Source organism: Nyctibius grandis, chromosome 11 (assembly GCF_013368605.1).
Source record: "Nyctibius grandis isolate bNycGra1 chromosome 11, bNycGra1.pri, whole genome shotgun sequence".
NCBI lineage: Eukaryota > Metazoa > Chordata > Aves > Nyctibiiformes > Nyctibiidae > Nyctibius > Nyctibius grandis.
Window position 1 is genome coordinate 26,577,849 of NC_090668.1, and position 16,375 is coordinate 26,594,223.

Consider the following 16,375-nt stretch of genomic DNA (forward strand, 5'->3'; position numbering starts at 1 on the left):
AGCCATGCAAGCAGCAAAGCTTAGTGGAACAACCTCTTCCTGAGAGCAGTTGACAAAGGCATCCAACCTGCTCCTGCTGCAATCACAGATGTGCCAAAACCCAAACCCCAGCAGGAGCCTCCACAAGCTACTTGCAGTGCCAAAGGCGCCAGGAACAGCTCTTGCACAGTGCCTCTCTCGTAAGCTCTCCCCACGCAGGCAGAGAGACTTACCCACATGAAACATTCAAAGGAAAACTGCACATGGAACAGGGTCAGGGAGGCTTAATCAGAGCTTTAAGGAGTTTATTGAACAGAATTCAGGTCTTCAGATGTCCTCAAGATCCTCCCAGCGGTATTTCCAGGGTTTGTGGAAGTCCAAATCCTGGTGTTGGAGCATGTGAGAGCGTGCACAATTCAGCTGTTAAGTACGTGCCAAATGTCACAGAACATGAGTAAGCCCAAAGCACTGGGTTTCTTGGAGGCCTGAGCAGCTCTGCTGCTGCCAGTGCGTGACTCCCCCTTCTCGTTCAGTGAAATCCGAGCACATCAGGATAGGGTAAACTGCAATTAAATTAGAATTAATTGCAATGTCTTCCCCTAAGCCAAAGTTTCAGAAATCCTTCTTTCCCTAAATCACATATTTATAGAAATTCTCATTTTGAGATCAGTTTTAGAATTACTTATTTCTTTTAAAAGAATTGCATCTCCCACTTACTCTCCACCTCTTTCTCTTCGTGCCATGCAACATCTCCACAGCAAACACGGGAAGCTTTGAAGAAGTGCCCACACAAGTGCTCAAAGAAATGTCTCTTCACAATACCTTCTGCCCAGCTGTACAGAACACACCGTACAGCAGGCACTTTTCTTCCTACAGAAACACTTTTAACAGCATTCACTTCCCATTCATTCATCCTGGATGCTGGCAAAAGCCAGGCCACCTGCCACCTTGTCATTTGTCTGAGATTCATACTAGGTGATGCTTATAGTACTTCAAACCACCCAGCTCTTTTCAGAAGCTTATAAGCCAGGAAATCTCCTGCACAGCCAGGCCTGCACCAGGCTGAGCTTTCTGTCACCTGCAATTAATGAACACACACACTTTTTTCCTTTCCACTTCCACAAACTGTATTAACATACAATGTCCTGGTTTGTTTTGATGGCCCAGCAGTCTGGGGTATCACATTAGATTATGGGCTCAGGGGCAGCACAGGGCAGCAGCCCAGGCTGCAGAAATCTGAGCATTAATCTGTTCCTGAGGAGCGTGGACAAGTCGCAGTCCTGCAGCTGGGCCACATCCAGGCTCACACAGAGCAACACAGGGGAGGGTGCTGTGCAGTTCAACACCCATCACCTCCCTGGTGTGGAGCCTCAGGGGGTTCCACACTCAGCTACAAGCCTACACAAACATTGGCCCACCTAAGAATTCAAAGCTCTGTCTTACTGTCCAGCTCTAGACTACTTGTGGTGTTCACTTCTCCTACTGCCCTAGAGCACGTTCCCAGGATTTGGGGACAGTTAAGACAATCACGTATCTATTTTTTTCCTGATAAGACAAGCCAGGTGGCACAGGTAACTTGTTATACCTTCTTGTAGCCTAAGGAAAGTCCATCTGCAGCATTTTTAACCCCTCCTGGGCATCTCTGTTTTAACAGAAATACAAGCCTGAGATGGGAATACACCAGATAAGCACATTCCTGGCTAAGTGTTTTGTATCCAGGCAGAGCCAGAATCCTCTCGCCAGTTTTCCCTCCCCCATAACGCTTGTTATACACTTGATGACTTGCTGTATCAGTGCAAAGTGAACACTGTCAATTAGGAAAGTCAGCTGGCACAAAAAGCCTCAGAGCCACAGGGCAGAACATCATCTCTGCCAGAGCCTACAGGCAGCAGCTCTAAGTACACTGCAATTAAACGCATTTGAAACCAACAGGGAAAGTATGTATCTTTCAGAGACAGATCTGATAGGAACCTTGACGTGACAAGCAAGATGCCTTCTCTCCCCCAACAGTCACTTGCTGAAATAGCAGTTTTGCCAGTCAGGGTCTACAGCCCCTTCTGGTTCTTTATCTTGCCCAGAAAGCTGCACAGCCTTCCCTCTCTCTCTCTCCCCAGCCTCCTCGTGGTCCCAGAAGGGATGCTGAGAAGTTAGCTGCCATTAGGATAAGAAAGTCTCATCTGAATAACCACACACCATCTCCAAATCTCACCCAGCTTCGAGAAGAGGAACAAAACCAGCTTGCAATACAACAGCCAGGGACAGACTACACTGGAGACCTTCTTTTAAGGTTTAATCACTTTCCAGCTCTGAGGTGTCTGCTACAGGATGAAAACACACCATAAGCATGTAGCCCAGAAGTGCTGATCCAGTATAAACTCCCTGAGCCAGTCCAAACACATTCCAGGAGAGCTGGCACATCAACTTTGTCCTGGCAGGCTCTGTGCCAGCTCAGGTAACCTCTGTCCTCAGCCTGGCTTTATCTGATTGCAGAGAAGAGGTTAGGCCAGAGCAGGCTCCATCTGTTATCCCACAGCTGGCACAAAAACCACAGGGCCAGCACGAGCTCAGGAGTGCCTGTTCTAGCTAGTCTGACAAACATGATGACAGGATCATGCTTGAGGCAGACAAATTTGTGCTGCCAGGTGATCTGATGGCACCCAGGCAGGTTGTTAATGATCACTCACCCACAGTCAGAAACACTTGGAACACGGCCCACGGTGCAAAGCTATTGCTGTGAATTCTGCCTAATCCTGTGAGACACCAGCAACAAGCAGGCACATTGCTGGATGGTGGACCTCTGCTACAGAGTGAGGAGCCTAAGACTGGGGGTCTATTTAAAAGGTAGGAAGACAAAGAAGAGCAGATCAGATTGCCCTGACCAGAACGATGCTCCTCCCATGGGCTTCCTTTCCTTGCAGGCTGGCAAAGGGACAACTGCCTAAAGTGGCTCTAAAGAGACTTTGCCTTGCTTGCTCTTGGCCAAGCGCACAACCACGCACCCTGCACGCCGCAGCAGCTGGCACCAGCCACCACCAAAACTCAGATTCTGGGGTGCAGCAAAGCCTTTTACGAGGGAGTAATTGCAACGCCCTTACCATTGTGGCTGTCTGGGCAGGCTGGCATAGATTAAAAACAGACATCTCCTAAGCAGACACCCACATCGCTGGGGTGGGTTTTTTGGTTCAGTTGCTGCTCTTTTTTTTTTAAGGTCAACTCAATTAGAATGAATAAAAATACCTTTAAAAAACCCAGCAGATAGTCAGTGTCCCTGCTTTCAAAGGCACAAGAGCACTTTAGAAGCAGATTGGTTTATTTGTTCCATGTAATTTACTTTCAAATGTGTCCCTGGATCCCCCATCAATTGCATTTGAGATACTGCAAAGGTGACCTGGGAAGTTTTTAAATCATACGCTCTACCAGATGCCACAAGCAAGCCATCAGACAGCCAGAGTTTGGTGTACAGATGAGGGGCGTGGGCTGAGCTGGTGTGTGTGGTGGGGATGTCTAAATAATCTCACTTCAGCCTTCCAATGTCACACTTCTGGCAAGGACAAACGCCTGCAGACAGCCTTGACAGATTCAGAGGAAGCATCTATAAAGTGGAACAAGACAGACGAGCAATCTGAAGCTGGTGATCTGCTGAAGTAGGTCTGAGCAGCAAGTCTTCACCCTTTCAGCTGGGGCAAGTCTTTAAACACCACAGAGTGCAGTTCCTCCTCCCTTAAGGATCCTCTTGGAGGGGTGAGCAATTGTCCATCCATCTTCCCATGACCAGCCCTCTGCCCACGGGCACACAGGGGAACAACCAGGGAACCACAAGAGCCCTCTTGTGCAGAGGGGAATTGTACCCTCCTCCCTCAGCTCCTTTTATAGTCTCGTTCAGAAGAGGGAAAAAAAGTAGCAGAAGCCTGCCAGGATTCTTCAAAGCTCCCCAAATTAATGTATTTTTGTACTTCCCTCCATCTCCCCTGGTAAATCTGAAACCCTACGAGAACCCTGTTACCCTTTTTCCAGACCCTGTTCTCCCTCCACCCCAACCTCCTGCGAGTTTTTGCTTTTTACCAAAGAACTCCCTCTTATCACAGTGTGTCACTACTCAAATGCCCACTGATTTTCTTTACCTTGTAACAACAGTAGGATGTGAGAGACTTAACTGCCCGAGGCTGGGAGGAGACTGCTGGAACGGGGTTACTGTATTTCTGCCTCAGATTTCTCGCACAAAAATATGCATGAACACCCAAGGTCCCGTGTTTTCTGAGTGCATCACGCCCACTCCTTGTATGTGTGGAATATATCCACACAGCACCTCCAGAAAAGCCTCCAACAGCTTGAGAGTGTCAGACTTAAGAGCTGAGATGTGTACACACAGTTGTCTTTTATTCAGATTTACAGGAATTTGACAACTCTGTCGAACTTCAGATCACAGCAAGCTGCCAACAGGCCAGGGTTCCTAAAAAGACACGGTCATTTTCTTCTAGGCAGAAGACACCATGAATATCACCATTTGAAAGCCCACATCCTACTGCTGGAACCCAGTCGGTGCTGGAATTCCTAGCTCCTGTAAGATCAGCATTTAAAGGCTGTGCATTTCTCATCTACACTTTAAATTTGCCCTTCTGCAGCCAACCACTTCCCCTTGAAACCCACTGCAGAAGCTTCAGTCTCCTGCCCATCCAGCAGCAAGTAATTGTTGTTCTAGGTAGCTGGTTTCTGTAGGGACATACGAGATCAGAAAGCAGCTGATTTGTTTTGTAGCTGTTTTCAATACATGTCATGCTAGCATTAGAAACTACTCATGCATAGATCATTTCAGCATCCTCTGAGCAGAAGCAGATATTCTGGAGTGATTTTCACTTCAGATGTGAAATATAAAAGGCAAAAGTATACGCACTTCCCTGTCTTACTGAAAGAAATTGAAGATTTCAGTATTTCTTCACGTGTTACCGGGTAAGACTCAGCTGAGACCTCCCATGTTTTTCCAGCTTCACCACTCTAGTAGCAAAGCTGCACCTTCCCACTAGACAAGCCACCACTGTGTCCTACTCCAGGAGAAGCAGGCTGCCAACTTCTTAAATACAGCTTGACAGGTCTCTTGATATCTCTTAACCCAACCACTACCAGCCGAAATCAGCATGTTCACAAGTTTCTCTCACAGCTGTCACTGCACAGAAGCAGTCAGAGCACGGAAGGCCCGCTGCCTTTTCATTCATTCTCAAGCTAAAAATAAAACTTTTCAAAAATGTGTTGTAACTCAACAAGAGTCTACTCACAGACAGCTCTCTCCTTGCTGTAGCTCTCAAGCCTAGAGGACAGTGTTCTCTCTGATTTTAAGCCATGCACTGGTAGCTTTAATATCATACCTCACCACCCCTTCTGCCATCTCCAGTACATTCCTGTAACGGCTCACCAGCTGGAACACATTCCAGTTTCATAATTTCAAGGCAGGCCCATAAATACTTAATGGGGATTTCTCAACCCATTTCTTTTAAAAACCTGTCCATTATTCTTCCTTGCAGCAAGTACTCCTTGTAAGTCCTTGCCCTCCTCTACACACACAAAAAAGCAGCGTTGGCTGTTCCCTCGAAGCCTGAGCCAGTCATTCTGGAAGGGTTTTATTCTGGTATCCCACAACTGGCATTTTTTTTGGTTTTCCAAGTTTTTATTCCTACTTTTTCCTAGCGAATCTCTCACTGACAAAAAAGATCATCTGCTTCACCTCTCCCAGCCTTGCTTCCCTCAAATATACCCTTCACCATTTCTTTCAGAGAATTTGCAAGTTGGACTGCATCTGCCTGGTCAGATCATCACCCTTTCTCATAGTAATGATTTTTATAGACAACTTGTTTTAAACCAAAGGCACAAGTATCCTACCCACCAGGCCCCAGAACTGCTTAAAGACAGAGTCACTTGTTCAAGTCCGTCATAACCAGCTCACACTACACCTTTACTTGACCTATACTCATCATTTGTAAGTTGTCCATTGGTACATAGATCAATATTTCACAAGATCTGAACTCCAGCAAGTAGTATGGCAAGACAAGACCCCAACTACAAGTGTCTTTGCACCCAAAATAATTCTTATACTACACCTGACCCTCAAGACATGAGGAACCTTTAAAAAAATCCCATCTTACTTTGAAATACCCCCGTGAGATTATAAAACTCTAACTTGACACCCTACTGAGACTTCTTAAAGTCTTTTCCACTGTATTCTAAGAGCATATAAGCAAAAAACCCAACATTTAATGAAGTGTAAAACTAATTATTATGAAATAAAACTCGCTGTTCACAAAGTGGAAAAACATCCCATTTTCATGTCCTATTTTCCTTTAAAATGTATTCCCTTCCCATCATCCAGCATACTTTGCAAATGTAAAAATAAATATTCTTCACAGCAGAGTGCTGGCTTGAAGGCTACAAGTCCAACAATAAAAAGCTTCACTATTTAATGGCCCTTAAATGCTCAACATCTTTTTCACTTAATGTAAAATCCATCTGATCTAATAGCTGTGACTGAATTATATGTGTGTATTTTCTATTAAAAGTTAATTTTCTGAGTTGGCAGAGCAACACAAGCATTAGATTAAAAAAGCAGTAATCTCTATAAACTTTCCGGGATTCAGAGATATTTCCAAGTCAGCCACTCAAACCAAAAAATAAGTCACATACCCACTTTAAAAAGTGCTATTACATAAAAGGAACATTGTGCCAACAATCAATTCTAAGCCACATCACCTCATTAATGTTGCTTTACTGTTTCATGGAACAGATCACAAAACACCTTGTAGAGCACCCCTCAAACCTCACAGATACATTTCATTTACATCTGACATTTTTGTGACCTCCCATTTCTTCTTTTCATTTATCAGCATTGTCCATGAAAGCATAAATACTGAAAGCTTCCTCCCCTTCGGCACGTGATACACGTGATACCTCACACTTGATTTTACCAATCACGTGGATTATCACTGCCTTGGGAACTGCACTGATACAGGGACACAGCTCAGATTTTAGATTCACCTTCATGAGTCAATTAAGGCAAAAAGGAAAATAAATTTATATATAGCATTACCAAGGGGCTTGTTCATTCAGCTTGAGCCTGGAGACCTCGCCATTGGTATGTTATTTAAACAATTCACACCTATTAAAACTCAAAACGTTAAGCTCACTTTCTTGCATGCCATGATTTTAACAGTATCACCAATTCCAAGGTAGCAAAAAAAGTCTGAGCTGGCATGTATTACGTGAAATACTGAATTACAGTGATCCCAGGGAAATTCAGATTTGGTTTCTCATTTCTATGGCACTTTTTGTCTTCCATTTATTTCTAAAATAGGACTTTCTTCCCAGGGAAGTACTTGAAAGTCCAGGTAGGACTTTCTTCCTGAGTACAACCCCGCTGTTAAGAATGGTGTTATGCAAAGGGCAAAGTAAACAGAATTAAAACTCCACAACCACCTACTGACACCAAGCTGGCAAAAGCCCCGTGGCACCACTCCTCCAGAAGAAGCCACTTTCTGATGTGCAACTGAAATGTTACCACAGAAGATGCACAACTGGGCTTGGTGGGTTTCCCTCCGCCTCCCCAACAAGCAGCAGCTTCTCAACTTAATTATCTCATTTTTAGTATCATATTTACAGGAGATACAGAGGAAGATTAAGGAACCATTTTAAAAAAAGGAAAAAAAAAAACCAAAACCCTCACACAACTTCCCAACCCCAGCTACCAATTCACATTTAATAGAAAAATGGTAATTTTAATTATTCCTTTAAATATATATATATGTCCTGCAATGGATGAAGCCCATAATGGTATCAATCCTTCAAGTAACATGACATTGGGTTGAAGTGGTCTTGAAGTCATTTAACATAATGAGAAACCTCCGATCTACACCACTTTAATTCGGCTGCTGGAACAGCAGTTTCAACAATCAAGTCTCAAAACAATCAGAAAATTAAGTGTACAACCTCAGCATTTCCAGGTGTCTGTTCTGGTACAGGTCAAGGAGTGGAAGCTTTCGAAGTGTTTAAGTGGCATGTTAAGCTCCTCCCCCCCTTAAAACAAAGATGGCAAAAGTAAAATATTCTAGCAGAGATTACTTTGTCTACTAAAGAATAAAAGATGTATATATAATTGAAAAAGCTTTTAAATAAATCGCTTCACTCCACAGAAAAAGCATGGTTGGAGATCAAAATACACATATAGTACACCTGAGAACACAGAAAGCTATCAGAAAATTATCAGTGAAGAGCACTTCACGATACCCTGGAGATTAGCTGACTCAGTAAAGTTGACAGAATCCATCTACCAGCAGAGGAAAGGTTTAGACATATCAAACCTTGAAACAGTCCTACCCAGGTGCCAGTTCCTCTTCAGAAAACAAACACATATATAGTCACACACTTTTTTCCAAAGTCAAATTAGAGATTTACAAGAACCCTAAAGAGAGCTTCTGCTTATTAACTCACAAGCAACTCCTTCAAAGACCCAAGGAAGAAACCATTGTTCCAGACATTTTTAATTACAGTAAAGTTTCACTTACACTGTTCATACCCTAACAACTTGACAACCTTACCCATTTTCATGTCCCACTGGCTGGATGAGATAACCCAAATAAACAAAAATAAATTAGGCTAATAGTGAAATTAGAGAGCCCTTCGCTTTCAAGTCACGCCAAATGAATGGACTTTCGTAGTGCCAAGAAATCACTCTGCAAAGCCTGCTTAGCCTGAAATCATGTAGCAGGGTCAGCTGTTAAGTGAATACACTTTTGTTAAAAGCAGTAGTAAAAGTTCCCTGGCTCACCCTCAAACCTAACGACTGACAGACAGCTTACCCTGTTTGGTGCAGAAGTGGCCAGAGTCCATTTACTCTGAAGAACTAACTGGTAGAAGCTTTGAGTCTCAGTGTCACCAAAATTTTACTAACCATAAACTCTGGAAACGGATAGAAAACAACAATAATCCCAGCAGCCATCTAAAAACTGTGTTACTGAGAACACTCAAGTGAGTTCAGTATCCTTCACTACCCAGACTATTTTGCCAAACTATTTACATTTCTTTACCTCTTACAGAATTAACCACTACAATAAAAAAAAGAAGAAAACATTTTATTGATAATGTAATATGGGAGAAATTTAGAAAAACATACATAGAACTCCCTCAATAAAGAAACATACAATATCAAAATATGCTAGAGTTAGTATATCAAAACAATTTCTCTCTAATAAGAGTTTCAAGTAATGCAATCATAAAAGAATTTGGCTAAAATGTATATATACTGAGATGTTTTCTTTAATAGTCCTCTAAGAAATTAAAGGAAAGCAGCAGTAGATCTGTTTAACTACAGACACATTTAGTAAATATATTAAGTGTATTTATATAATAAAAACTGCCCTACACATTCATCACTATGTCTGTATCCTCCTCTATGTGGCAGTTGTCTCTTCAATTCTACAATAAGACTCTGCCCAAAAAGGGACAAAAAAGGAAACATAATACTACTAAAAAAGTGAGACCCAAGCCTGTGAGGTACAGCTCGTTGGGAAGCCCAGCTAACACGAAGCAGAGAACTCTGCACTCTGACTTAAATCCTTATTTTTCAGGAACATGGAAGAGGAAGTTTGTGTTTTCTGCATCAGGATGCCAGATTCCTACTTGCTAGTTATAAGCAAATGCTTTCAACCAACAGACTGAAGTTGACACGGCTACTGATAGCACTTACACTGTTTGCTCGATTAAAACAGCCGTGTACGTTATCAGGCTCATTTTTCAATTACTTCCTTTGAATAGTCCCAAGTGTCAGGTTTCCTTTCATAAAACTTATGGGAACATCATCCTTCAGTTAAAAATTAAGCTCTGTCTTGTTTAATAGGTAGATTCCAAGCCAATAAAAATTCTCATTTCATTAATCCTTACTATTTGCATCGTTCTGCATAAATAAGGTTATAGTACATAATTTACAGTTAAGAGGAAAATACCTTAAGCTTCCATGAGATAGTGCTTGAAAATTCAATACCTGAATTATCTAGTGTACAGTTTAATGAGATGCTCAGCCTACACCTCTGTTAGGCCTAACGAAGAATGAAATCACACAGGAGTAGGACTATTTCATTTAGATCAAAATGCTGCTCTACAAACCGTGGCACTCCAGTCCCACTATTTGAGCCTACAGTAATCGATATTACAAAGCATTCAAGAAAAACCTTGGGGGAGGGCAGAAGGAAAGGCAAACATAAAAGTTAGTGTTTTGATGGAAAATCTGATTCTTAAGTCTTGCAAAAAAGCAAAGGCACTAAATCTTAAGCTTATGCTTAAATAAAGTCTGTAACTTGGCCAGCCAAGTTACAACATACACCTACATACCTTTCACCTACCTCTGCAGCTGACTTTAAGCATGTTGTAGCACGTCTTGATCAGCTTACGTGACAAAACAGCTACTTTCTCTTCATCATTCCAGCAGATATAGAGCTACAATACTTAGCCAAGCTCATTTGATCATAGTTTATTTCTAACCATACTATGAGACTTCAAGTTATAAGATAAACTGGAGTTTCTGGGTATAAGCCTTGTTTTAAGAAGTGGTCAATCAGACATTAAAATAATTTGACTACTATGTCATCATTTTGACAGTCAGCTTGTATACCAATTTTAAAAAGATGTTCTACATCTTATTAATCTGTTGAAAGAAGTGTCAGATCTGAAACTTAGTAGCCCTCTTGTACTGTTTTACAAGAAGAAAATATTTCAGCTTTGTAAGTTGTTTCATATTTGGAGGTTCTAATTGCAGCAATATTATCATAATTATATAAATCTCATGAAGGTTATCACTACCGTAATCACAGCACTCCTACAAGATGCAGCAGCCTTCAACAGCAATGGCACTAAGCATGTCAGCAAACAAGTCCCTGTCTCATTCGAATGATCTGGAGTAAAGCAGCTTGGACATCTTCATCCATGTGACCCTAGAGCAAGCAAACACTTAGTTAAAGAAAAATTTTAAAAAAAAAATCCCATAAAGTGTCAGTCATCCATCACTAACATTAGGAGATTCTTCAAAATTCCCCAAAAGTCTTAACTCATTGCTGCATTTTCATCGCTCTCTAGGAAAATTCAAAATACTCCAGGAATCCTGTTATTATTATAAGACTACAGCTGTGGTGTGTTTGCTTTTTCGCTGGATCAGTCCATTCTAAATTAAAACTCTCAACAGGAAAACAGGTACTTGATGCTAGTTTCAAGTTTATTTGAGGTCTTCCAGTAAGGCAGTTAGAAACGTGTCTCAAGAATCTCTACATTGAGATGACAGAGTAAAACAATCTGAGCTTGGGACTATCATACCTGTACAGCACTAAGAAGGTGTGTCCGATAAACTGAGACTACCTCTTGATGCTGCCTTTTAGCATCCTAGAAAAAGAAGAGAGGAAGAGGAGGTGAAGTCATCAGATTTTTAACATCTACTCTTGCCTATTTCCAACTTTTTGGGCTTGGTTTTGTGCACTTATAGACTAGCCAAAGCATAATTTCAAGGTTAAAGTCAGCTATATCCCCTCTGTTAATCAAGAAAAAAGGCACTTTTTCACTTTTTTTATTGCTTACTTGTAGCAAAGCAACTTTGCTGACAAGCAATCAGAGACAGGCTGATTAGTGTGTCAGCCCTGGTGCTAAGGCTTAAAACTTGTTTCATCAACAGCACTACCTATTTGTTTAAAACCACCCCATTTAAGAACGTTTTGCCTTATAAGGGTAAACCTTGCAAATACCATTAAAGATGTATCCTACTTCTGTGCAGATTTACAAATAATTAACTTTGCTTACATATGTAGCTTTAATTATGAGCTTTATTGAAGTGACGGGGGCCACAAATGTGTTTGTGCACAAAACCACAGCACTTACCATGAAGGGCTCCCCTTTACTGTTAGTACTTAATGACAAGCAATACACTTCACAACATTTGCAGATAAGGGAACACGAAGTCAAATCCATTGAGAAAGGACCACCTCACTTTCAAAGTGAGAAAGTACATGGCTAGTGTTTTTTGCAAGAAAATATTAACATGGCACTTGCATGCAGAAATGGTCTTGGCATGAACTATAGCAGCGTATCTTGTAAGCACAAGTTCTCTCTAAATTGTGTCCTTTTTATTTGGAAAAGTTCCCCACATGTTGCAACTCTAATGTGCAGAAGGAAGCAGACAAATGTACAGAGAAGCAAGCAGTCGTGGTGGGGGGGAATTCATCAATACTCTACTTTTGAAGTCTAAGCCAATAGTCAACCCCAGTGCTCCAGTGGCCATGTACATATTCCCTTGTTTATACAATGCTACTGCATTTCAGACACCACCTCGCATGGTTACTTACAGCTAGCTGCTGTTGCAGTGTTTTCACTTGGTTCTGCAGCATTTCAGCCTGCTGGCTCTGCCTCTTTGAGGGAACCCCAGTGGTGTATGTAAGCTGAGATAAACCATTAAGCGCTTGTTTTAACCGCTCCACGTCGTTAAGCAGCTCTGTTATCTTAAAAAAGCACGCAAAAACATTTAAGGACGTCTCACTTACTGAAAACTAATATTCTTTAACATTTTTTAAAGCCTGATGAAGATCAGCAAGCACTGAAGGGTCAAAGTCCCAGCTTGCCATCACGCTGGCCAAGAGACTTCATAAAGAGGACTTCATTTTCATGACATGCTATCACCAGTTCGCATTGTGCTTCCTACCTTGAAATCAGTGAGGTATGGAGGTAGGGACCCTGGAGGTCAGCCAGCAACACGAGTGACTTACACTCTAAAGGTATTCTAGGTCTAATTTCCAAAAAGGACAATGAACAGTCAGAAGGCAAGCTAGAGATGCCAATAAATACAGCTCCAACGGAAGAATGAGCTTATACCCCAGAAGTCTGAAACTCAGCTTGAAGTTTTACTAGAGTTCAAATACTACAGATGATGCCTGAAACATAGGAGGAATTAGAAAAACTTAGTATAATGCTACCAAAACCAGGACTTCACCTTAGCAGATCTGGGCCTGGCACCTAATGCTCAGCACACCAAGTTGTGCTTGAACACTGAAGTAACTATATTTGTAGTTCCTTACTGCTAAACTGAAAATGTCAAGAGCATTAACTGACACAACTCACCTTGTTATCCTTGGCTTCCACCTGCTTTGCAGATTCCTGTATTCTCTTCTGCAAGTCAATAATTGTTGTCAATGATTTATCACACCTTTCTTTCTGGTCTTTAATTTCTTGCTCAATACTGCAGCTCCGTAACTGAAGCAACTCCTTTTCATCCTTTAAGGAAAGCTCACTCTTTTTAGCTTGCAAAGCCTCCTCACATGCTTCCTCATACTTTTTATTCATATTGGACAACTCTTCAGCTATGCTATTGATCTGGGCCTCCAGAGTACTTTTCATGGATTTGTATTCTGCTATGTCAATCACTTCTTTGCTCTCCAGGTCTGTTAAAGCTTGTTGAGTAAGTTGAACCTCAGACTGCAACTTCAAGATTTTCTCATTTTTAACTTGGTTTTCTTCCTCCTTTTCTTTCAAGCTGGTTTTGGTGGCTACAATCTCTTGTTCTAGCATTTCCTTCATTTGTGTATATTCTACCAAAGGTATTGAAGACTTTTTTAGATCCGACAATTCCTGCTGTAGTTCTCCTACTTTTAGTGTTTCTTTGTCATAACATTCTTTCCTACTTCTGAGGGCTTCCTTTAGATCCTCTATAGTGTGACCAAGAGCCTTCCTCAAGGCCTCCATTTGTTCTGCTGAGAGATGCTGAGCCTGCATAATTACGGGCTGCTCGGTACTCTCTTGCAGCTCATCCTTTTCTTTTTGGCCTGTGTATTTCTGCAGCAATTCTCTCAATTGCTTATTCAACTCCTCCATTTTGCTCGTGAACCTTTTCTCCATTTCACGGGACTTCTCAGCAAGGATGTAGTTCTGCTGCAGGTCGTTTTGGATGGACAAAATGCCATTTTTGAGCTTTTCGTTCTCCTGTTTGTACTTCTTGTTTTCCTCCTCACTTTCTCTGCACTTCTGCACCTGTTCCTGCAACTGTGCCTTTAATTCTTTCACTGTGGCTTCAAAGTTTTGTTCTCTGTCTTCAAAGGAGGCAACCAGGGCGTATTTTGACTTAATGCATTCTTGAATCGTGTCAAGTTCCTTCTTTTGGGCTTCAATTTCTGCATGCAACTGTGAAATTTCTTCTTGACCCCTCTTATATTCAGCCATAATCGCAACATTGTTCTCCTGAAGTTCTTGCATGCTTTTATTTAAAGTAGTCACCGTAGCTTCATGATCTTTTAAACTTATATACTCAGTTTGTAACTGATTGTGTAAGAGTTTCACCTTATTTTTCAAAGTTCCATTTTCTTCACTTACCCTCATGAATTCTTGCTTCACCTCTTCAGTTTTTTCCTTCAGATCTGACAGTTCCCTGTTAGTTTTTTCTAGCGTGTTATTCAAGACTGTTTTAATCTCTTCATGTGTTGTAGCCAACACATACTGATCCCTGAGCGTCTCTCTTATGACTGTGTTTTCAGAGACGAGTTCGCACACTTTTGCTTGTTCATCATCATATTTTTTCTGAAGCTCAGCCAGCTGCTTTTCAAGTTCAATGCCATTAGATTTTAAAGCTTCCACTTCTTTTTTATGCTGCTCTGGAGACAGGTAGACAGCTTGGAAGTGGCTGATATTCTCACTTAAGTTGTTCTTCTCTGCCAGCAACTTCTCAGCTTCTGCTTTGCTTTCATTGTAGTTCTTTGTTATTTCAAAAAGCTTTTTGGTCAGGTCACCAACAGTCAGATCATTTGTTTTCTTCAATTCTTCATGAATTTTTAAAGGCACATTCTGGCTTTTAATTTCAGTTTTTAGCATTTGGATTTGCTGCTTAAGCACCTTGTTATCGATCTGCAATCTTTCAAGTTCCTTCTGCAGAGTCTGATTCTTCTGTGATAATTCAGAAATTGCCTTCTCAAGTTCCTCATTTTTTTGCTCCAACCCACTCCTCATTTGTTCATGGTCTTCTGGCGTTACATGCTGAGCAAGTTTAGCTTTCTGACTCTCAGATTCCCTCTTTAAAAGCAGAATCTCTGCCTGCAGTTTTTCACGCTCTCCTTCCATCTCTGCTAACTTCCTTGCTCTTTCATTCACTTCGTTTGACAACAAACTCTTCATGTTTTCAAATTTCTCTGAAGTTACAGAGTGGGCTAACTTTGCTGCCGTTTCTTTGAGCTGCCCTTCTAACTCCATGACATTTCTTCCCCTTTTATCTCGCTCCATCTCCAACTTAACAAGTTCCTTCTGCAACCTTTTATTTTCCTCCACTAGCCTTCCTTCATCTCTCTTAAATTCTGCCACCAGCAATTCATTCTGCTTAATCTGGTTCCTTAGTTTTCCCACTTCAGCAGAGGCTCCTTCATATTTCGTCTTCATTTCTTTCAACTGATCCTTCAGCTCCTCTGTTAGCTTACTGTTTCCCAAAGCAGCTTCATTAGTCAGGTGATCTTTCAGAGCAAGAAAGTGGGTCTGCATTTGCTTAACTTTGCCTTCAGAGTCAAACATTCTTTTCTGTACATCTTTTAAAGCATCTTCCAGTTGTTTTATCTGTCCATCAGATTCTGCCTTGGTTCTTTCACACTCTGACGCCAAAGCTTTACATTCAGATGCCTTGTGAGACAGTTCTCTCTGCAATTTGCTAATTTCTTCTTTTGCTGCACCATAGCAGGTCCTCACGTTGTCAAGTTCTTTCTTTAAAGTTTCCTTCTCTGAACTGGATGGTTGGTTAGGCAGGGAGAGCTCCAGGGGTCTCAGCATGGACCTAGACTGAAGACAAATTGGCACAATATTGGATACTTGTAAAGAAGATTGAAAAGTCACGTACATATGAGCTGTCATATACATAACTGCCTTAAACCTATGCTGATAAGAGCATAAAATTTGTCTGAGATTTTTTTTTCTTAGAAACACACTAATCTATTCTTGTCCATATTACAGAACACCTGTATTTCAGCTTTTAACAGTAAAAATCTTGGATATGGCTCTACGCTACTGTTTCCCAATCATCAGACCCTACTGACATTAAAGTGCAGGTATAGTATATTATTTCCCTTGTTATCCATATTTAATCACTCATCTGCTAGAAAAAAGTTAAGAGATTCCCCCATCCCTCAAGCATGTGAAAATAATTTTAAAAGTAATCAGAACAGAGTATGTCATGGTTAACAGAACCTCCTCTCTGAAAGGACTGAGGAAAACAGTCATTTAATTTATTGTCCAGTAAAGGATATCAAAAAAAAAAACCAAACAGTTTTGCCCTCCTGCCGTGTGGTCTTCACTACCAGCCATGATGGCTATTACATGGCCCAGCCTTGCTTCAATGATCTCATTCATGTTCCAATGACCA

The 16,375-nt window shown here is 41.4% G+C and overlaps 1 protein-coding gene across 3 annotated transcripts in view; it reads right to left on the minus strand.

Moving 5' to 3' along the window:
• Positions 1 to 224: 224 nt before the first annotated feature.
• UACA (uveal autoantigen with coiled-coil domains and ankyrin repeats) overlaps positions 225 to 16,375 on the minus strand; it is a 40,824-nt gene continuing 24,673 nt past the window's right edge. For 2 of the 3 annotated variants that reach the window (XM_068410021.1, XM_068410023.1), the window contains exons 16-19: positions 13,108 to 15,795; positions 12,339 to 12,491; positions 11,320 to 11,385; positions 10,787 to 10,943 (exon numbers count right to left, since the gene is read on the minus strand). In XM_068410021.1, the coding sequence (XP_068266122.1) occupies positions 10,872 to 10,943; positions 11,320 to 11,385; positions 12,339 to 12,491; positions 13,108 to 15,795 (2,979 nt within the window). In that variant the 3' untranslated portion in view covers positions 10,787 to 10,871. Of the gene's footprint in view, positions 543 to 10,786; positions 10,944 to 11,319; positions 11,386 to 12,338; positions 12,492 to 13,107; positions 15,796 to 16,375 lie in introns of those variants that run through there. The other variant, XR_011048943.1, reaches the window with a different exon arrangement.